This window comes from Diachasmimorpha longicaudata, chromosome 11, assembly GCF_034640455.1.
Source record: "Diachasmimorpha longicaudata isolate KC_UGA_2023 chromosome 11, iyDiaLong2, whole genome shotgun sequence".
Classification (NCBI taxonomy): Eukaryota; Metazoa; Arthropoda; class Insecta; order Hymenoptera; family Braconidae; genus Diachasmimorpha; species Diachasmimorpha longicaudata.
Window position 1 is genome coordinate 1,692,651 of NC_087235.1, and position 23,465 is coordinate 1,716,115.

Below are 23,465 nucleotides of genomic sequence, written 5' to 3' on the forward strand. Positions count from 1 at the left end.
TATCTGCAGGAAAGCAGGAGCAGGCAGAGGTGTTTCTCCAGGTTGGGGACAGACAACTGGCGATTTCCTTAGAGATTCGGAGAATTTTTGGACCAGGTGGGATTAGTGTGCCTGAGGATGAGTGAAGGTCACGACGATTCGGTTATAAACAACTTAAGAAGCACTTGAATTCGAATAGAATTGCTGAACATAATGCAAGGGATCGTTAATAATGTTTGCTGACAATTTAGTAGATTCTGTTCTCGAGAGAATATAGTAAGAAATAAAACGATTTAGAGAGCAGACGCGTCGAGGATTAAAAATACAATAGAACAGAATTTTGGCTGTCAATAAAATTCAAATGAATTTCGCTAATCCGGAAAAATTGAAATAACTTACGATACCATCTTTTTTTGTATTTTCTGCGTATTCCATACGCAACAATATGTGAGAAAAACATATCTGTAAGTATTGGATTATGGATAGGGATTATCTGAATAATATAAAAACGATTTAACTATCAACTTTAATTCTTTAATATCGCACGCAGAAGGTATATCTTTCTGGTATGATGTCTCCAGATTAACTGACTCTTAGTGACCAAAGACTTCACACTCTAGACCCATTTGACAAAAGGCCCTTCTTCATTCATTCCTTTCTGTTTCTTCTCTGGTTCTATTTATTAAAACCATTCTAAACATTTCGGTACTGTTCGGAGAAAAACTATAAAAACTGTAAAATACTGAGATGGACTGAAAACAGCTATAGACAGACCATTCATTTTTGCCCACCCATGTCAAGCACTCACAACAATAAGTATTGCACAATTCTTAAATTGAAAGTAAATAAAAATGTTCGTTCATGCACTGGATTTTGCAATGTAATTCTTGAAAATATGTATCATAATTGGGAAAGTGGTGCATATTTAGGCTTAATTATGCAATACTCAATCCATTAGAGAAATTTCCATTTTCCCTAACGACAAAGACCATTGTTATCACCGCAGTTTCCGAAATTATCTCTACTCCGGTCAATGATAAATCCTATCCTCTACTCCATGAATTCCCATGAGTAGAGGCAGACACTCACCCTCTATTCATGAAAATGCAACAAGTATTCTTCATCTTCACGGACTACTGCGGCCTTTCGAAATGTTGATAAATTACAGTCTAAATGTAGCTAAACTTCTGAGAGTGAATAAGCAATTTATTCAATTGCATTCCCGAAATGCGTTTCTCAAATTCTTGTTTAATGTCAGAATGAGAGGATTGTATGAGAAGAATGAGAAAATTTCATTGTCAACACTTGAAAAAAAAAATATTTGTCTGAAATGTAGATAAATAATTACAGCCGGTAATTGAAGACATGCGGTCAAAACCAAAAAGCCTCCAGCGACACTTCGGGTCAGTAGATCAACGAGCTAACCCCGGAAGCTCAAATCTCAAGTCAGCCAGTCTGTGTCAGTCACAGGACGCGGTAACGTTTATGTAGTTAGCAAAATTCTCTACTAGTAGAACCTCACCGAGTACATCACCAAGTACATTTCCATCGAGTATAAGGACGATTTCTCGTTATATTTATAATTCATTATTAATCAGCATATCACAAGACAGTTCGCGATATCGATTTGGTACACCTCGGGAAATAGTGTAAATACACCCGCTAATTCTAGCGTGTTAATTCTAGACTTTGGTGGCACTTGGTTCCAATAAAGTTTTATGAAAAAGATACTCAACCAGTGTTAATAATTTATTCCATCGGCTAGCCCTAATCCATCCTTCCTGAAATTTTCCATCCCACATCCACCCTAAATTCAGACAATCCCCAAACAATATTACCGGAATGATTTTAAAACTAAGAAATGCTCTACTACAACAAGCATGATTCTAGCACAAGCGACGAACCACAAAAAAAAGTGCCAACTACTTGGAATTAGACTTAAGGGGTTACTCTCATGTAAACGCATACATTTTACCACTTTTTAGGAAATTTTTTTTATGCGACAATAAAATTCAATGATTTTAATTTGGTTTAATATATTTTTATTTGTATTTTGAAATGTACAAAAAAAAATTTTTCTTTCGTTTTTTACATTTTTAACATATATTTTTTTTAAGTCAAAGTAGTCCCCAACAAAAAAAGGCAGTTCACTGGTCATGGTGATAGCGGCTGTTTATGTTGTATGAGATAAAAAAATCGAATGGATTATTATTCAGGAGATCTGTGGCTATCGTCCCTACCAAATATAATCAATTTCATTAAAAAAAAAAAATATATCGAACTTCAAAAAAAAAATCACGAAAATCTTGTTCTTTTTCGTTAAAAATCGTTTAAAAAAAATATGAAAATATTTTCGAAAATAAACAATTTTGGTAGGGACGATAACTATAAATGAGTAGAAGAACATGTAAATTTTAAAGCGATCGGTTGAGTACTGTTTTTCTAGGACCATGACAGTTTCAGAAAATGATGATTCGAGAAAAATGCGTTTAAAGTTTAAAGCCTGATAGACAGTCGCTTACGACACGTCGGCGACTATGAGCTGTAACTTATCAAATACTATGAATTTCGGTCTGAATTTGTCTACACTACACCGGGTAGGGATTATAAATTACCCGGGCTGCTCATACAAACCAAAATATCAACATTTTTACCACATCCTGTGGTACTGCCCAAATTTCCAAATTCAAAGAAACAAATTGTTAACTAGGCTAAGGAGATCTGCCTACACTCATCCTTATACAACGAACAAATTGCAAATTGCAATTGCAAATGGAACTATCTTTAAGTACATAGAAATAATTTCTCAATATTTAAAGGAATGTACGTTAAGAATTTAGTATTAGATCGACAGTGTTAATAAATATTATGTACATATTTCAATATTTTAAATAATAAAAGAAATATGAAAAAATAAATATTTAAATTAATGTCGTTATGGTTGGAAGGCTAACTCTGGATATTATCTTGATAGAATTTAGTTGCGAGATTAATTACATGATTTGCTGTGGAAAACAATAATTTTGAAATGAATTTAATGAATTCAGGAAATGGTAAAAATTTTCATTGTCGGACAATTGACTAGAATTCAATTATTCATTGAATGTAATTTAACATACAGGTAAACTAGTAATTTATCACTAAAACATATTGATAATTTTGGAAGAAAAGTTGTTTTCCAGTTTTTTTTATGTCAGAAATTCACAAATGAAATGTCATCCGTTCTGGAAGGTTTAAACTCATAAGAAAATTATTACCCTCTGACGAGAAAGATGATATTTCAGTTCTGTAAACATCCGAGATCTCCTGCTTCAGACCTCTTGGCACGATTTAAAAGTTCTGCACTAAAGAATCGTGTCATCCGAGGTCACAGAGAATGTCGCTCTAATGAAATTAATTGCAAAATGGCAAAACCAATGTTTTAGCTCAATTTAGATATCAGGTTCCATTAGGGATATTTTATTCAATTGCAATGGAAATTCAACTTATCGTGTGTGAGTTATAGATTGCGATACATCGATTTAACGCATAATATTCAATAAAAATTGCCTATTTTTTTATAATTGTGAAGCAAAGTATATTAGGAGGAAATTTGCGGAAACTCTCATATAATTTTGACCTAAAATCACATGAATTCCCCGTAGCATTTCGTCCTTTTTGGCTTGAATATGATGTAAGAATGACAATAGCGTTACCAAAATTTTTAAAGTCGAAGCGCTAATTATTCAGTATTTGTTACTCAACATTTCTCTCAATTTTCAGACCAATATTCATTTTAAAAAATCCAGAACCTACTATTTGTTTACATCGAATATTTTTCTTCAAAATGACCTGCAACAAAATAGTTGCAAAATTTGCATTACAACTCACGAGAAAATTGATAACAATTTCAACATATCTCGAATAGAAATAAAATCAAATTTCTTAGTGAATATGTGAGGTGTTTCACTTCTTTATGCGTATTCTCTTCGATTCTAAAACTCCTTTATATCCTTTTTCTCTGTTGAACAACACTAAGAGAAAAATATAATTTTGCTAATTAAATATTCTTCTGACAAGAAATTAAAGTGTTTTTGTCAGTGGAAATTTGGGGCATTTGTTTGTCAAAAGAAATATAATTGGCAAAATTATATTTTTCTCTCAGTGAAATTGCCTTCAAATCATTGCGACATGCACCACTTACGTCAATCGTAAAAATCAATATTAATGAGTGAACTTCAACCGGTTCATCCAAGAAAAATATATCTCTCATTTTGCTATTGAATTTCCCATAAATTCTCCGTACTGTATTGAACATCGTAAAACGTCGAACAACTCGAATACAATTAATTCCATGTGTCTTATTCATTTACAAAGGGGCGTCGTTCCCCATCTCGCCCAGTATCCTATGACTCGGAGGTGAGTGTGAATTCGGCGCGTGCGTCCTGCTGCATAAAAAGGAATCAATATCACCACCGACATCAGCGCCCTTCACCACACGTCTCGCCGTCAACGTCGACGTCCAAGAGTACCACCGCCGTCGGCTCACCTCCAAGGTATCACCTCTCACGCAAAGTGAGAATGGCTGACACTGAATTCGAGGAATTTCGACAATATTTCGAACGACTGCCCCAACATCTCCAGGCACCAATATCAAATTACACGTAAGATCTGTTATTTATTTTTATCTCTACACTGAAGTTTTCATTATTCAATAGTGAATGCCACAGAATTTCGTGCCTTGGTGTGTGTTAAAGTTCAGCTGAGAGAAAAGCCACTTCCTTGCGAAATGAGGAATTCAAGGAGTGGTTACATAAAGAAAAAAAAATCTCGAAATACCGACAAGTAATTTTGAAAAGTGACAAAAAAAAATTTCAGATCATTTTCAAAATGGTTGAAAATCTTAAAAGCTAAAAATTCACGAAAGATTATTTTGTTATTTTGTTGCTTAAAAAATTCGTCTTTTTTTGTGTAGTTTTGGTCGTAATAAAATCAATGTGTGACTTTGGTTATTTAATGGTTTAATTGTTCAAAGTGACTTTATTGTAAACCATGAATTTTCGATTAGTCGAATTGGCACCACCCGCAATTGACTCAGAGTATCTGCGGTGCATGCTAAAACCGCAGTGTTGAAATTTTTATCGATAAGTGTTTTTTGTAAGGGTCCTGACCTCAGTTGCAACGCGAACCCGACCTTTCCTCTTCCCCCAACCCCTCTATTTCACGTCGATACTCGAGATGATCCGAAGGAACAAGCGCCCTGTGCCATTCGGATAATTTCCTGGTCATCAGCTCTATCAACATTCGCAGACATTGATGCACGTTTCAGATATAAATTTTGTTGATTTTTCAATATTGATAAACTCTATTCGGTTTAAGCTGTACGGCTTCTTTCCTCTCATCGATCTCCGGATTAAGGCTTTCAGTTTGTTCAACCGTTTCTTATTACCCTTTTTTTTAGGCTCGTACATGATGTTATGCTTGATGACTCTTCGACATCGTCGCAGGCAAGCGATGGAGATGTTGGACGCTCATGTGTGGGGATTCCGGGGGATTCCGATGAGGAGGATGGAGGGATGATTCGCCGACACGATAATCAGAGTGGACATACCTCCGGGGATGACAGTGAAGATTTGAATCATCACTCCTCTCTTGTTGCTGACAGCGATTTTAGGTATACCTGTTGAGTATTTCACATTACCAAAAATACTAGAAAAATTACCATGCAATCGGGGTAAAATGGGCTCAATTTACTCGGAAAATTTACGTGTCAGCACTTCAATTTTGCCTATCGTGCAACAAATTTATTTCGGATATGCTGTCATAAATTGCTGGGTTTTACAACATTTCCGCAGCTGGAACGTAAATTTCTCCGAGTCCGTCATAATGACCTCTTTTCTTGTGCTCCACACAGTACTTGTAGTTCAATTAATTTTTTTATGAAATGGTAAAATGGTAGAGGGGTAGAATTTCATGCATTATTCCTTTATCATTTAGAATAACGTGTCTACGTGAGTTTACACCATTAGATCTTCAAGTTTTCGAGATATTTTGAGAATAGTCAACTATAGAGTTCGATACCAGAATATAATTTCATAAAAATTCTCTTTAATTGCGTAATCGTTCCGAAAAAATGAAATCGTATAGGATATATTTAATCATCTTCCTTTGAACCGAGAGTTGCGTGATTCATTTTCCGTCGTGAAGGGATCATTTTTTTCTCCATAAAGATCATTATCTGGAGAATAAGTTCACATCCTTTTTTTAGATAACAGAGAAGGGCTTTTCCATGATGTAGTTCAATTTGCAGGCTGCATATTTCCCATTAACTGCAAATGAAACGACATATGTACTTGCATTTTTCTTACTCAGGGCGAAATGCTTAAAATAATTAATTTATCAAAGGTTCTGCGGATGCAAAAAAATATGATGCCATGACCGCTTATGAAACTAACAGGATTTTTTAGTTCGAAATATTTTACAGAATCATTCCGAGACAATGAAGCTATCAGAAAATCTTCCAATAATTAATTTTGACACACGACTGGCATTTGACTGAAGATCTCCACATTCGGATGTCAGTTAAACAGAGTGCAGTATCTGAAGTTGTCAAACTGTTTTATTTTCTTGTATCAGTTTCACAATCTGGTTCCATATGATCTCCACAACATTCTCTTTGTAGTTTTGATTTGTCAAACAGTGAATCTCCAGTTTTTCATGAAGTCAGTAATAATCTATTTTGGTGTAGCTCCTTTTAATGAGTGTCTTCCATTTTAACAACAATTAAAAAACAGTCGTGAAACTGATAAATTTATTGATACTGTCCAGAGCAATCTCCCCAAAGCTACTCATTTTGATTACCTTTATGACACATTTTTTTGTTGATTTGTCAGAGAAAATATTTAACGCGAAATACGTGGTAAGATGAGACATGTAGAAAGCTACTAATGAATTTCCATTGGACATGTTTTTGAAATTTACGAAAGCAAAATTGTTTGACAGCTATAAACACTATCCCTTGATTTGGTTACAATACGAGTGAGGGAAATCTAGTCGAATCAAAATTTCTGTTCTCGTCGATTTAGATATCGAGCTCGCCCAATTGTCATTGTCAATTTGTTGTTTTTCTAATGAAGATATTTAAAAGACGCTTTTTTATGAGGGAAGAGACACTTTTGTCGGACTATATCCGGTACAATACCACGTAAACTACATAAAATAACATGAAAACATTAACATAAAAAAAATAATCCCAATAATCCGATGCACAGTTCCATTCTTTACGTTATTATTTCGGAAAGTATTGATTATAGAGTAAGTTACAATGGATTTCCCACATCGCATAGTTGATGACATTTATAAAAAACTGGTTTGTTAAAGCCCATCCTCAGAGATATTTACAAACTAATATTTTACAGAATTAAAAGCACAGGGGTGAAATGATAGGAAAATCTTGTAAAGAGGAAAATTACAGGAGTTGAATTCATAGCTTTCAATCTGTTATTTCACTACAGAACGAGAGAACAAATGTGATCTAATGATGAGTGTAATACATTCCGAAGAAATAGTGGCGCATGAAGTAGTTTAGACTGACATCGAAATGCCTATGGGCTTTTACAATTAGCTTGTTCGGTGGACTAAGCAGCAGGGGTCGATACACCAACTTAACTGGCATTCTACCATCGACGGGACGTGACAGTATGGTGAGCGACGTCGGTGGATCCTGCTCGAGTTTGGGATCCTGGGCGACGCCAGAACATCATCCTAATCGTCCTGGTAGTAGTGGAAATGAGAGAAAACGGAGGCGACTTCCGGAAATTCCAAAAAACAAGAAATGTAAGATTTTCGTGTTGATTTTTTTGTTATACCACGTTAAAAGTGCATTTTTTGATATGGAAATGTGGGTATAGAATGACTATTTTCCACGTGGTGTGGCTAAAATAAACTTTTACATTACGCACAAAGGATAGAACATGAGCAGATTCACGCTCAATCGGCAAGAAAAGTCTCTATTGTAGATTGTCACCTCTATTTTTTCTTAATGATGTCATTTAAAAGATATCGAGAGAAAGATCTAAAAAAATTAATATCTCAAAAAATACTCATCCGATATTGTGATAATGATGAAACCTACAATCGCACCAAATTTAATTCGTAATCATAAGTAGAAGAATTTTATCAAAAATGTGTAAAAATGAAAAATTCCAATTACCACCGAGTTATCTTTAGTTGGCATATTCCGATTTGATTTGAGAGATATTATCATTTCGGCGTCAATCTACTTCAATTTAATTGCATAGTTTATGAACTAAATATAAAAAATTATTCAACTGATTGAGTTGGAATTTCGCCCAGATTTGGTCACAAACAATCCCAATTATTTAGCAAACATCTAGTTTTTTAGTTGCAACGCTATTTCTTTTTAGTGGAAATTTTTAAAAATTACGCATACGTGCGCGAATAAGTACATCCTACTATAAAAAGAAGAAACATCGAGACTATACGTATCTCCATAGTTTGTCACGCTCACTCTTCATTCGTTCACAACTGTCTAAGGTGGCTCATTTGGATTCAGAACTCATTCAATTTTGAGATTTCCAATCAACATGCTTATCATTACAACGCGCTGCGGTGTGCATTTGGTTTCATTTTCTAAAAACATAATTTCTCGACAAAATTAGAACGTCGTGAAAATAAAAGATTACAGAGTTTTCATTTGGAATTAAAATTTTAAAAAATACACAACTGTAACAGTTATAATTACTCATACTTATCAATTGGCGTTAAACAAAAAAATTATTTTCAAAATGAGTCCTCACCCGTTTGTGGGATTTGAAGCAATAGTTAGCATTTTCCAATAATCATAATTTCCACCATTCTCAATATTTTTCGAGTTTATAAAAATTTCGTTTAATCATTTCCGATTTGCTAGACTGCTGATTGAATGTAATTTATTCATGTACCATTTCACGATAATTAACAAACCGTTTATTAAAAGTAGAAAAAAATTTAAATTTTCTAAAATCTCAATATTAGTCGTTTTTCAATTATTTTTCATGTATGTCCTTTATTCCAAACAAAAAAATATTCATTGCACCGTAGGAACCACTTTCATAGGCTTGACTATATCGGACTTTTCCTGCACTCGCTATATTTTTTCGCATAGCCTTAATCAGTCTGTCAATAGGTAAATTACCATTTTGAAATAAAATCCCATGAGCTCCGGCGGATTAGGAAGAAGTTAGTTTCATAAGTTTTTTTGTATTCCTCATAACAACGTACATTTCAAAGACATTTTCTAAACTTCCCCATTTCTTACACACTGATAATCCACAAGATCTCGATATTTTAAGTCCCAATATTTTGTTTTCATGTCTGCAAATTTAATAGCAGTAACTTCGACTCCGTCGCTGGCTGAGGAGTTAGCAGGGGCCACTGGGTCATCTAGGCCCCATTTGGTGCTTCGGAAGTGTCACTCGAGGCTCCGCCATGAAGACAGCTCACCTGATAGCGAGAGAATGGCGACTGATAGTGGACACAGCACTGCACACTCCCCTGATAATGGGCCTAAGAGTGTCTCCCCTATTCCCTGCAATACTCTGCAGAATACTGAGTCAGTTTCTCCAAGTAGTACGCCAGGTAATTCATGGTCTCCTAAAAAGTTTATAGAGTTGTATTTCATGTATGGGTTACGAGGGCAATGTCAAAGTATCATTTTTGTACCCGAACGAAAATTTTTTTGTGAAACTATCGCATACTCACATTGAGCAAATGTGACTAAAGAACAAGAAACAAAAATTATTTTTGTAAAAAATATACTTAGAAAAAGTTTTGTCTAGGGATTTGTCCTGAAAACTTTTGAAAAATAAATAGAAATAATAAAAAGTGGGAAGCAAAGTTCTGCAGGATGAGAAAAAAATAGTTAAAGACAATTTAATTCTGCACTTTCCGATCTGTGCCACGAACTTTGATTTTCCTTTAAGTTTTTTTTCACCCTCCAAAACTTTTGATTGGTGCTCTCTTCTGTTTCTCGTTATTCTTCAAAACTTTTCTGGGCACACCATTATACCAAATTTTTTTGTGGCGTATTTTTTACAAAAATTTGTTTGTAAAAATTCGTCGATTTCACAATTTTTTCAAAATAATAAAAAAAAGTTCTCATGTTTCATGGACTTTGTTTTAAAAAATTGACTTTATAATTTAATTGAATAGAGTTGATTTTCAATTTTATTTCTTTGAATGTTTGCAACACATTAAAATCAACTGTTGGTAATATTTCAATGACGTATGTATATTTGCGGCTATCGTTAGGGTGGGTCAGTGTTGCCAACGCCACGACTTGATTCTAGCAATTTTATCATGGAAAATCGTTAAAATTCCAATATAAGACTGTTGCTATGCGCCTATTTTCTTCACTATCGGTCCAAAAAATAGAAAAGATGTACCATTGCAAAGTGCATAAACGATTTATACTGGGTGTACCATTTAAAACAGGTCACCTAAATATGTCCTGAGAGAGGCAAGTGAGAGGAAATGTTTTGAGATATTGGTTTCAGGCTTTCAAGGAGGACATTTGATGAATGAATTTTGTTCAGCTTTCAAGCTTTCAAACTGGCAATAGCATTTTCCACCCCAATGAAACTTGTTCGCCTTGAGAAGTTGCGTTCAGATACCTCATATTTATGTCAATTTCTGCGTTTTTACTCGGAAAATGCGACGAAAATGAGCTCCGGTATCAAACTGAAGATTCAGACTCTTTTAGTGTGATGCAGGATGCACCAGGCGCAGTCCACTTAGTAATTAAGGGGTTACTCTCATGTGAACGCCTATATTTTCCCACTTTTTAGGAAATTTTCTTTTATGCGACAACAAACTTCAATCATGTTGATTTTTTAATATACTTTTATTTGTATTTTGAAATGTACGAAAAAAATTTTTTTTTTCTTTTTTTACATTTTTAACATATATATTTTTTTAAAGTCAAAGTAGTCCCCAACAAAAAAAGGTAGTTCACTGGTCAAGGTGATAGCGGCTGTTCATGTTGTCTGAGATAAAAAAAATCGAATGGATTATTATTCAGTAGATCTGCGGCTATCGTCCCTACCAAATATAATCAATTTCATTAAAAAAAAAAAAAATATCGAACTTCAAAAAAAAATCACGAAAATCTTGTTCTTTTTCGTTAAAAATCGTTTTAAAAAAACATGAAAATATTGTCGAAAATAAACAATTCTGGTAGGGACGATAACTATAAATGAGTAGAAGAACATATGTAAATTTTAAAGCAATCGGTTGAATACTTTTTTTTCTAGGACCATGACAGTTTCAGAAAACGATGATTCGAGAAAAACGCGTTTAAAGTTGAAAGCCTGGTAGACAGTCGCTTACGACACGTCGGCGACTATGAGCTGTAACTTATCAAATACTATGAATTTCGGTCTGAATTGTTCACAGCATGTTTTCAATAGGTTTTACTGTCAAAATATAAAAAAAAATCGATTTTTCGAAGTGATCACATGAGAGTAACCCCTTAACGATTCAACCAAGCCTGGGCTACTCTTGAACGAAGGCAAGCCAAGCCTCTCTCTAGACTGACCTACACAGAGCAGTATTTGCAATTCTCCTACACGCCGAACTGTTCTTTGTGTAGCTAATTTGTGATGAGGGGATGAATTACACTCACGATCTCAAATATTGGATTTATAATACACAAATATAATAAGACTGGGGATCTCCGATGAGGTGACTATCTGACAGTGGGGATGATACTGAGGAGCAGGACTAATTATGGAGACAACTTGAGAAAAAAGTGAGAGGAATGAAAAAAATGAAAGAGAAAAAATTTTCTAGAAATGCCATGTGATTGGCGAAATTATCTGGGATGGCCAGGATCATATTATGATTGGAGAGGTGCTAGTAGAGAGAGAGAAAGAGAGGTTGGTGTCTTTTGGAGACGATTGCCCCAAAGAAACATCTGCCTGGAAGAATTGGAAGGTCACGTGTAATAAATGTAGAAATAAAGGGCAATTATGATACCGAATAAAATAGGCCCATGGGAGAACCAAATTATAAAATAATTGAGTAATTGAGAAAATAATTTCCATAAAAACATTTAAAACGTCCAGAAGCGAAGAAGGATGATGGAAAAAATTTTGGATTTTATTGTTTGTCTAAAATAGTGAAATTGGCCATCATAAAGTTTTACTAAATCTGGTTGGAGAGAAAAACTATTTGAATGGATATAAAGGAAAATTCTTACAGACAACTTAGATAATTTCATTTCCAAAAGAAAATTATAATGTTGCCTGATTCGATAGGCAACAATTTAGTTGTAAAACCTTTTCCTTAATCCGAAAATATAAAAACTCGGGAACGGGTTAATTTTGTCTTCGGGGAAAACCCATAACTGAACAGTCCATTTAATTAATCAACTTGAAATTAATTAACCAGTGACATAAGACTACATAATTATTGATTTGTTGAATAAAAAATCGTAATAATCGACTGCAATCAATTTTCCATAGTTTTATGACTCCATTGGTATGATCATTGGCTGAAGCCAGGCCCACTCTGGAAAGTTCCAAGCCTGGCAACAAGCTTGAAGCAGGCTATGAACTAGGCTCACTATTGGGCTTCGGGGTACCCTATCGAAATAACGTTGGCTCTCGATGGGCATCATCATTGGTTGAAACCAGACCAAGGCTACGATATGATAAGTTTGGCAGTTTAAAGACAACCATCTTTCCCCTGTTGTCAATGCTGGGTAATTTCTACCGGGAAGGTAAGATCTGCGGGTACCCCTTGCGCTACAAAAAAAAAAAAAGAAAAAGAGTCCAAACATGTGCGGAGGTTCATGCGCTCATGAGTTCATGAATTGTTCACTGTTGTCACCGCTGACTGGCAACATACGCATGAACATAAAGAAAATCTGAATCTTCAGTTTGATACCAGAACTCACGTTCGTCGCATTTTCTGAGCAAAAATGCAGGAATTCACATGAATGATGAGGTATCTGAAAACAACTCTTCAAGGTAAACAAGTTTCATTGAGGTGAAAAAAGCGATTGCCACTTTAAAAAAAGCTCCCTGTGTCTACAGCTTGCAAGCGTGACCTTGAAAGCTGAACCAAATTCATGCATCAAGTGTCCTCCTTGAAAGCCTGCAACTAATGTCTCAAAACATTTCCTCTCACTTGCCCCCCTCAGGAGATATTTGGACGGATGTTTTTGTATAATTAAGAGTGTTTAGAAGCGTATAAGCATATGACACGAAACCTTCACTTATTCATTGAAATCGTGTATATGTAGCACACGCGAAATTAATCGGATACGCCTTGAAATAATACAGGGAATACTGAACTTGTATGATCTGACGTTTACTGTACCAAGTTCGTGATATGGAAAATAGGTTAGAAGCGACTACTTTTTCCTTCGAATGTTCGAATGTAACTGCTCCAAAACTAATTTTACAAATCCATTCAGAGTCTCGCCTACTTCTTCTGGCCAGAGGGACCCATATTAAGGTTTAAATTTTCTTATGAATTTGGTTGTATGAACCAACCCAAACTAAAGTAGTTGATGATCAGGTTATGGTATTACCTATCCCTTGGTTTTGAACGGGACTTAATGGCATGATCTAAGTGAAGGACGCATGCAGCCAACATTTCCTTTACAACATGTCCTAGAAGATGAGCTCAAATGCCAAAATACTGAATATATAAAATAATCACGTGCACACATACGGAGTCCCAACAAAGAACAATATTCAAATTCATTGTCCGCAGCTTAAAATAATTTTTAAAAACCATTTCAAGGTAGTGCCGTCATGTGAGATACTCGGTAGCACTCGGCCCGAGTCGGTTACGTTCGGGATGGACATTTCGATATCCTACCGGACATTCCGATATCTTTGAATCCATTATGGTGAAGTTGATGGACAATTTATAATTGCTTTGATCCTTAACTTTTGAATTGTCTTCCCATCGTCGATGGTTTTAAACACCATTTCCATGACTACGACGACCAGGAAAATGTTTATCATTCAACCAAATGTTTGCTTGTATGGACGTAGCTTCAAGTTCCAAGTTTGCATGGTTTCTATTGTCAAATTTGAGTTAGCCACATGAGCCACGGGCTAACTTCATGCCTAAAACTTTTTTCTCATTGGTCAATTGGTCTTGTATACAATAAAGTGTCACCGACCAGATAGCGATTGAGTCATTGAGAGTAATTTATTTATAAATAATTCTGATGATTCTTTCACTCCAAAATTCTGATTTTCATGCTCTTCAACTTCAGGAGAAAGTCTAAGCGATGATAATAGAGAATTGGAAATATTATGGTGTGAAAAAAATTTAATTCCACTTCTTGGTTTTAAGTCAAACTGGTTGAATGCTGATTTTTGGACGTTAACAGCATTCACCAGTTTATGGGTATTCTGACCTCAGAAACCATCACCCAATTGCTCCCTTATGGACCTTGCATTCGACCTACTTTTCCCTTCTCTAAGTTCAGTTGAAAATCCGCGATTTTGATGATTCATTTTGAAGAAATCCAAGATAAATAATAAGTGAAAAACCTGCAATTTGAAATTGCGATAACTAAGATTAACCTTCACTTTGATGCAATGCTTCAGCTCGTTTTCGTTTTTAATTTAAAATTATTCTGCACGACAGCGCTCATCAGAAGGCCAACGCGCGCCTGGTGCCCTAGTTTTGCCGTGAAACGCGTTGCTTTGTTTTTTTTTCATTAAATTATTAAACGATTGTTTTGAAGAAATAGGTCATCAAAGAAATCTGAATCGATAATTTGTATAAAATAATCATCAGCAAGTAAATTGATAAATTATGAAAACAAATCATAAATATTGTAATTTTTTGCACATAATTGGCTTTGCTTCCTAATTTAAGGACTTATGGACTTATTCTTCAACTTTTTTGCAAATTTCTCAGAAACTTGGGACAGAATTAACGTGAAAAAACATAACATTTTTACGTTTTATCATTATTCAACGGCTCAAAACTTTGAAGCTTTTACCAAAACTTTGCAAAAATAAACGCATAATTATTAAACTTTGTAAGTCATTCAATAAAAAGAAAATTTAACAAGTAGGCGAGGGGCTATTCATTCAAAAATTCGATGACACAGTGATTGCTGATTTCATCTGATTTCGAGATGATTTCAATGATTTCTTGAAATCGTTGATTTCATGTGATTGCCAGGGATTTTTTCCGGTGATTTCACGATTTCACGATTTCAAATGATTTCATATGATTTCAAGTCTTTAATGCGAATGGGCAGCAAGGGCGGTGAGGGCTGGTAGGGGAGATAAGTTGGATTCAATTAGATCTCCGGATAAAATACTAGCACTAGCAGCAGTTATATCCAAGTCATGTACTGACATATACAAGGAGAAATATGGCAATCTTTTTCAATGAATCATTTATTCAACATAGTAAAATAAAGTATATCTCTGACATACTGAACTGAATTAAACTAAATGAAATAAAATCTTCACGTCTCAGTAAAGGACAAACAATTTATAACTAAAAATATTTGACAAGGTCTTTATATATTTTCTCATCAACTCGGACACCATCTTTGGAAATGACTGGAGAGGAAATTGTTTGACGGTATTGACTAATATTTATATAGCCATGAGTAGTCATTGGCTGCATTTCAAAAATGTTTGTTTCTTTAAAATATACCAGGTACAAAGTACACCTATTTCTTTAACATTACCCTGCACACGAGCATATGATCCTGAGAACTCTCGAGATTTTATTGTTCTCTCATCCAAATAAACAAAACTCAACACCAATCCTAATAAACAAGTTTTATAATTCACTGATTTCATGTGATTTCATTTGCAGTCACCTGAAATCGATGAAATCCCAGAATTTCTCTGATTGCAATTAACTTCGACCGATTTCATGAGATTTCATGTGATTTCAAACATGATTTCAGCCCGAAGTGACACAGTGAGTTCACGAATGAATAGCCCCTCGCAAGTAGGTGAGCAAAGTACGGCTGTAGATAAGTTATTGGAATAATGAAATACCAAAAAACTACGTTTTTTATATAATGTGTGTGTGTATATGTATTGGAGAATTCGCAATTTTGAAAATTAATTTTGAGAGAATTGTAAAAACATACGATAAAATTTGTAGTTAAAAATCCGAGTTTCCAATTTATGATAGCTATCATTAAATGTTATTGTGGCAAGTTGTTTCAGCTCGATCGCTCCAATAGTCCCTGAGATATAACAACTTTTTCGAATTTCATTTTTCCTCAATATCTGAAAAACTACTGTACATATTTCAATTTTTGTTCTAAATACTTGTATCGGTGGACGACATACAAAGTTATGAAAATATGTAGAGCTGTTGATACAAAAATCACGAGATATTGCCATTTTTCCGTTTCTTTTCTATATTTTCAGTATTCTATACTCTACATATACTTCAATGAAAAATTGGGGTAGCAAGTTAAAATTGTGTAGGATCATTGCGTTTAGGATATGAAAGGATCAGATGTTAGATGAGTTCAATACGTCTGGTGGTCTTTACAAAATTTATTGTTTTGTTCAAGTTCATATTACTAATAGGTTTAATATATCGTCCTAAAATCCTGATGAATGTCAGTACCACAAGTAACTCACATCACTAGTATCTACCTTATAATTTTTTAAATTCAAGTGGAGCGAATTCATTCGGAAGCACATTAACAATCGAATTGGTAGAAATTAATGAAAAAAATAATAACGCGTAAGGATTAGTCACATGATTTTGTCAAAATCTCATCGGTCGCCTGCTGTTTTCATTTTTCTGGCAAATTTGCAGTAGGAGTAACGTGAAAAATATTAAATCCTTGCTTTTTGTTATTATTTAATGACTTGCCAGGTTCCACGACGATAAGAACAATTTTCACGGACGTTTTCCATATGAAAATTAGGTGCCATAAAAATCTTCTCTGATATAATTCCGTATAAACAAGTTGGGGAAAATATTCAGGAGAATAAAACAGAAAAAAACTATTTGTTAATTACACGAGAGTTATTTAATTTTCTAGGAAGTGGAGGCGTTCCCTTCACTCAATTAGAGCTTCTAGAGGCCACCCATCGGGGTCTCCACAAATTTATTCCCCGTCATCACGACGAAATTGACCTCGAAATTGGCGATCCAATCTACGTACAAAAAGAGGCAGACGATCTTTGGTGTGAGGGAGTCAACTTGCGAACAGGACGTCAGGGGATTTTCCCATCCGCCTACGCAGTAGACATGGACTACAGTGATTTTGATCCTTCAGCCCCCAAAGTCAAGAGAGAGAGGTATCTACTGGGATACCTCGGCTCAGTTGAGACTCTCGCACATAAAGGGACTGGGGTTGTTTGTCAGGCTGTGAGGAGAATCGTGGGTAATGCCTCCGAGGATTCACCGGATTCACAGAGATGTATTCTTGAGGTTTCGGATCAGGGCTTGCGAATGGTAGACAGGAGCAAGCCACGAGTAAGTACAACAATTTTCTTAGTTTTGAGGATTTCTGGGCTATGAATTCTATTCTTTTTGGCTTCCGGATAGACTAGCTGATCAATTAAATATGTGATTGGCTGCACCCTCTCTCCCTGCCACCACAAGGGAAGCTCTATAAGGAGTACCTTCAGCTTCCGGGGCTCAAAATCGGAGAGCATAGCTCTGAAGATGTAAACTGTAATTTTTGAGATACGTCGACGCAACGCCGAATCAAAACGCGCCTTCATCCGGATGCCAAAAAGAATAGAATGATCTTTTGTTAAGAGTCAGAAGAAAATTATCAAACAAGTCAAGTAATTATGGAGAAATTTTTTTTGATGAAATCCAGATGTTCTTTCAATTGTTTCGGTGGTTCAGGAATTAGCAATTGGGTGGGGATTAATAAATGACGACCTTATCTAAGCTCTGAGGCAACGTCCACATATTTCCCAAACTTTTATTTGCACTATGTTCCGTCGCGGATGGGGTCTTTTATTCGTCTTAAAATTATTCTCAATCTTGGGGAACATAAAATCGATAATATTAAAAAATACCCCAACCTCTTAATTTCTAGAAAACATCTGCTGTTCGCTAAACGATTTATTGCATACACTCTTTGAAAATCTCCAAATATTCGGTTCTTATTAATAACGGTCAAACCTTACCGTAACCCCATATTCTTAAGGTTCCATTTTCCTTTTTCACCTGTTTGTGTGTTTTGTTGTTGCTCTGACCTCGCGGTATTATAGACAGACTTCCTCGTCGATAATAATAATTTCGTGTTTGATATCCATATATTATAATAATAATTTCGTGTTTGATATCCATACATTATAAAATAGTTTCTTAGACATTCTTGATCTTTAGTCAAAATAAAGTGAAAAAATTGAAAAGTGAAAAATTATCACAATCACCTCCTAATATCCCGACATTGTGCGAGTGACCACACTATTTGATAATGTTGAGTTCGCAGTCATTTTGATAGTGGACTGTATGATATTCATACTGTAAACCGTAGATAAGACAATTAACCCCCCAGTGCTTTCATGATTTCGAACCTGATATGCATCCTGATTATCTGATAACGATTGCCCCTGAGACTGTCCGTCGACCGACTGCGATTGTAATCGACGGTATAGTTGGCTGTCCCTGACTGCGATTGTGACTACTGATCTGGAGCCGCCGTAGCCCTCTACCGAGACCCCCTAATTTAAACGCGGTTCGGATTGTATTCCGATTTCCAACGTTTTCGTTCACCCAATCTCAAGTAGAAACTGTCGGTCGTCAGAAATTGAGCTATTAGTATGATTGTGCCCTAACCCTGGGTAATAGATGACCAAAGGGCAACCGACATTTATCTTTCCGGAAAAAAGGTTTTTCGAAATCTTCTCTCCGAATTTTCCTCTTCGGGCAAGAAGATCGCCCAAAATATTCTCTTTTGAAAAATTCCTCTTCGGAAAAAAGATCTCTTGGAAAATTTTATCGCTACTTTTCGGCTTTTGTGTAAGTTTTTTAAGTGAAACTTCTTTGCGCTCGTTGGGCTGTAATTGCAGTATTGTATGTAACGAAAAAGCGACAGGAAAAGGGAGGGGATGGTGAGAGTGCTGAGGCAGTCGGACGGAAAGAGACATGGGAGAGAAACGAAAACGCGATAGATTCGGAGTAGGAACATGGCTCATTTTGTTAATATGATGAACAATACTAATGAAACATTTTTATTAATATCGGGACAGTTCACTGGGAATTACCAATCCAGTGGCATCAAATGCTTTTTACACATTTGAAAATCATGAAATCTGCGGTCTAACTTATCCTTCAGTAAAATTCCCGAATTTTAAGCGGTACGAAAATGAGAATTTCGTAATTTATTTAAATATATACTCTAATATGAATATTGGAGATCAATTTCCTTGATTTTTCAATGAAATCGTAAATTTCCTGATTTTTTGTCCTAAATGGGCTTCGGTGTCACTGTTCCCCGGATTCAAAAATGCATTGACAGCAATTTCCTTGTTTTCTGTTAATTTTCAGGGAAATATGGAACAGAAATTGACTATTCTATTTGGTTTCTCCACGAAATTTCGAATTTTCAATGACAAAATGTTCTGAAATCTTCCTGTGTAGCTCAATAAAAATTTCCGAAAATAATCACAAAAAATTCAGACAAAATTTTTCAACAATCTATGGCTAAGAAGTTTCACTTCTGTCGTGCATAAATTTTATACACATATTTTTTTTTTTATTACTAAAGAGGCGGAATTGAATGGAAAGTACTCAAAGCCAAGTTTCCAATGGTGCTAATTAGTAGTGATAGATTTTTATTATTGATCCTTCCTTACATCTACAGCTTCATACTCTTATATAGATTATGGCAAGTTATATTAACAATATAATGAACCAAAAATAAAAATACTTGAAAATGAGGGGTCACAATAATGGAGATTCGTTAGATACAATTTTTTCATACAGATTTAGATTTAACGTTACTCTGGTTATGAAATTGACTAAGCATTTGGATACATTTTCAATGATTTTGAAAAATAGTGAGATTGGACAGTAGAAGATAACGAAAAATGAGTATAATCTTTTTCATTCAATTCCATTACTTATCTTGTTTGCTCAATAAAAAAAGTTTCATGCCAGTATTCAGTGGCATTGATAAAAAAATATTTCTTCACATTCAAAAATGTTTTTTATCTTTCCTTTTCAGCAGAAAAATGGACCATGTCACGACTATTTCTACTCGCTGAAAAATGTATCATTTTGTGCATTCCATCCCCGAGATCATCGATACCTTGGTTTTATCACAAAGCACCCGACCCTTCAGAGGTTTGCTTGTCACGTGTTCATTGGACCGGAGTCAACGAGGCCCGTAGCCGAAGCCGTTGGGTAAGCCTCCTAAAAATCCTACATCTACTTGAAACAAAGTTATCACTAAGAAAGCTAATTACTTTTCCCATGAAATTATTTTATTGAGAAAAGAATTAATTCCATAAAAGTGTATTTCTCCAAGTCAATTCCAATATTTTTTACATTATGATTCATGTTCGTAAATAGCGAGATGATTATATTACCTATGGTACTAATTATTGTCCAGCTTTTTGACATTTTAAAAATATAGAACAAGGAACCAGTCATTTTGAAATCTGGTGATACAGGGATCGCCGATTTCATGGAAATTTTTCAGTGTTTTCGTGATTTCAAATTTGTGATTGCCCTTTTTTTATGGGTTTAGAGGACTGAAACCCGGATATTGCATTATTTTCACTTTCAGAAAATACTCAATATTAATTCGATTACATTGTCTTCTTTCAAATAACATTGATTAAACCTAGATTTCACAGTTTTCTAGGTATCTACATATTTCTTTTATGAATTTACAACCTTTCACATTTACAAATTTTGTTGTGTTGTATGGCTTAGCAAAAGATATTTTATTTAGTCCCTGAAAGAGTTTATGTCTTTGTCACTTATACCTGGAGCACCATAACATATGATCAAAAGCTTGGTTTTCTGCTCCACAAGGGTAACTATCATCATTGGTGATCCCCACTCTAGCCAAGAAGGCTGCAAGGTGATAATGATTTGTTCTAACGCGATCGCACTTTCCATTCCAGGGTCGTCTAGAGTCCATGTTGTAGAGTTCGAAGTATTCTGATCCTTTTTGGTTCCCCATTCAACAATTCGATTACATGCTTTTTACGTTCTTCATTTTTTAATTTTGCTCGAACGTCAGTGTAGGCCATGCAAAATCCAGCATTCATGTTCTCTGTTGTCTCTCGTGTCAATTTATATGTAGGTGTCCTCGTTACCCTCAATGCCACAATGCGAGGGAATCCAGATGATGGAGATTTCTGTTGAGGGGTTTGTCCTTTTAATTATTTTATCAAATTCGTCTCGGATTTCTGTGACAAACCGATTGGTTTCAACAGTTAATTTATCACTATTAAGACTTTGACAGGTACCCAGTGAGTCTGTTAGTGTGACGTATTTACAACCTGGATTTCTTTTATGAATTTTATCACTAGCGTCAGAACAGTTTATTCTGCAGTGGAGCTTGACGTCTAACTGTTGAGGGTCGTGGAGATACGAGTGTCCATCTCTGGTGATTGTACCTATCCCATACAAGGGAATTAATTAATTAAGAGATCTTTTGTGATTTTTACTTCATGACATGCCACGAAATGAGTTAGAAATAGTATATTGTGTTTCTAGAGAAAAAACTATTTTCTGACTCATATGAGTAATGATCACATATGTAACAAAATACTTTACTCCTATGTGGCACGCGATATTTTAGTCTTTTAGAGACTGAAAAGTGCGATTCGAACGTTGTTTCGCTTGAATAGATCGAACTTTTCAGTCTTTAGAGGAATAAAATAATTTCCATTTTAGTATTAGGAGTGTGAATAAGTCTTTCCCGTTTTTTTCAAATTTTGAGCCTTTATTGTGAAAAAATGGTTACAAATGAATTATTGAAAGTATTGGCCATCGTCTTCTTGCGTTTGACACGAATCTTCATCAAGCAAAGTCGCCAATTCTTGATCTTCAAAGATTTGCGGCCGCCCGGAACGCTCCTTGTCTTCCACGTCGAAATCACCACTTTTGAAGCGTCGAAACCATCCGCGAACACTTGAATCATCGACACAACCTTCTCCATAAGCTTCCTGAAGCAATCGATGCGCCTCGGCAGCAGATTTCTTCAAATTGAACCAATAAAGTGAAACTTCCCGCAAATGACGTCGACTCGGCTCAAATTTCGACATTTTCACGATATCAAAAATTTATGATGCGAAAAAATTTCAACTGATGTGTTAGTGTGGAATTGTTGACAGATGAATAAGCTTTGATTATGACATATGTAACCATTGAATACTCGCACAGTATTGGTGGCGGCATCTCTTACAAAAAACGGGAAAGACTTATTCACACACCTAATATAATATGCGAATAGAATTCGGTAGTTTCTGATTACACGATTTCATGCGATATCACGATTACCAGTGATAGCAATCTAAATCGCCTGAAATCAATGAAATCTCATTTCATTAGATTCACTAGATTTCTAGTGACTTGAGACTTAAGTGACCCGGTGATTTCACGAATGAGTGGCCCTTCGCAATAAAGAACTTGTAATAATATGAAATATAAAATTATTCAATGTCCCACGATTTATAGATTTCTGGATTTCTAGGTTGAACTGGATTAATTCAACTGACCGTAATGAACTTGTAAATTTAGGAGCAAAACTACGTTCGACATAATGGCTTTGATGAACAGCTTCCAGGACTCAAGGACATCTCTTGTAATCATTAAATTCGACACAGCAGTGAACCAGGGGCGAATTGATTTGTCGGGAACTAACAAAAATTTTCCAACTTATTTCAGGGAGAATATTTAAAGTTGAAAGGAGTTGGCAGAAATTTGCACAGAGAAGGCGGTGACAAAATCGCCTCAACAAAAAATGAACCACATAGGCGAACACAAACTCTTAGAAAAACATTTCCTCGAATGAAATACTTAAATACTCATCAAGATTAGATATATTATTAGGATTATTTTCTCTCTTATCCTTTCACTTTAGTACGAATTTGATTCCACGGCAGTAATCGTATTTCGCCTGCTACACGTGTTGCTTGATCTCCATATTTGCTAGTATTCGAGTGATTTGTATGCGAGTACATGTATTTATTATAATAGAATTTTCTACCAATTATTCTTGTTATAGATAATTTGCTAGTCAAGGGTGGGTTATCAGGGTAATAGTGGAAACTTAGTTTTTTGTCTAGATGTCAGAACTCCGCGATATGATGCCAATGTAGTTTGCAGAATTAAATCGAATTTCGGTTTAGTTGTATACCTTTTGGGTTTTCATAACTAGCTTCCCCCCTCCCCTATTAATTTTGAATCACCACGTAGGAATTTTTGAGTCATAAATTATGTGAAATAAGAGAAAATTTTTGACCTGACGTTCAATACTTTCAGTCTTCAGTACTCGA

General features: G+C 35.2%; 1 protein-coding gene and 1 long non-coding RNA gene across 7 annotated transcripts in view; one reads left to right on the forward strand and one right to left on the reverse strand.

Moving 5' to 3' along the window:
• Nucleotides 1–23,465, forward strand: part of LOC135167195 (JNK-interacting protein 1) — a 50,538-nt gene that overhangs the window by 25,681 nt on the left and 1,392 nt on the right. The window contains exons 2-7 of one of the 3 annotated variants that reach the window (XM_064130139.1): nt 4,336–4,622; nt 5,420–5,632; nt 7,583–7,794; nt 9,349–9,597; nt 17,027–17,463; nt 20,180–20,355. In XM_064130139.1, coding sequence (XP_063986209.1) covers nt 4,540–4,622; nt 5,420–5,632; nt 7,583–7,794; nt 9,349–9,597; nt 17,027–17,463; nt 20,180–20,355 — 1,370 coding nt within the window. In that variant the 5' untranslated portion in view covers nt 4,336–4,539. Of the gene's footprint in view, nt 1–4,335; nt 4,623–5,419; nt 5,633–7,582; nt 7,795–9,348; nt 9,598–17,026; nt 17,464–20,176; nt 20,356–23,465 lie in introns of all 3 variants that reach the window. The other 2 variants (XM_064130138.1, XM_064130140.1) reach the window with 2 other exon arrangements.
• LOC135167201 (uncharacterized) lies at nt 7,225–13,926 on the reverse strand. Of its 4 annotated transcripts, none has more exons than XR_010299815.1 (2): nt 13,556–13,926; nt 7,225–9,612 (listed from the first exon to the last, which is right to left on the reverse strand). It is a non-coding gene; the product is annotated as an uncharacterized LOC135167201 (long non-coding RNA). The 4 variants fall into 4 exon arrangements; XR_010299817.1 differs by lacking the exon at nt 13,556–13,926 and adding an exon at nt 13,342–13,434; XR_010299816.1 differs by lacking the exon at nt 13,556–13,926 and adding an exon at nt 13,317–13,434.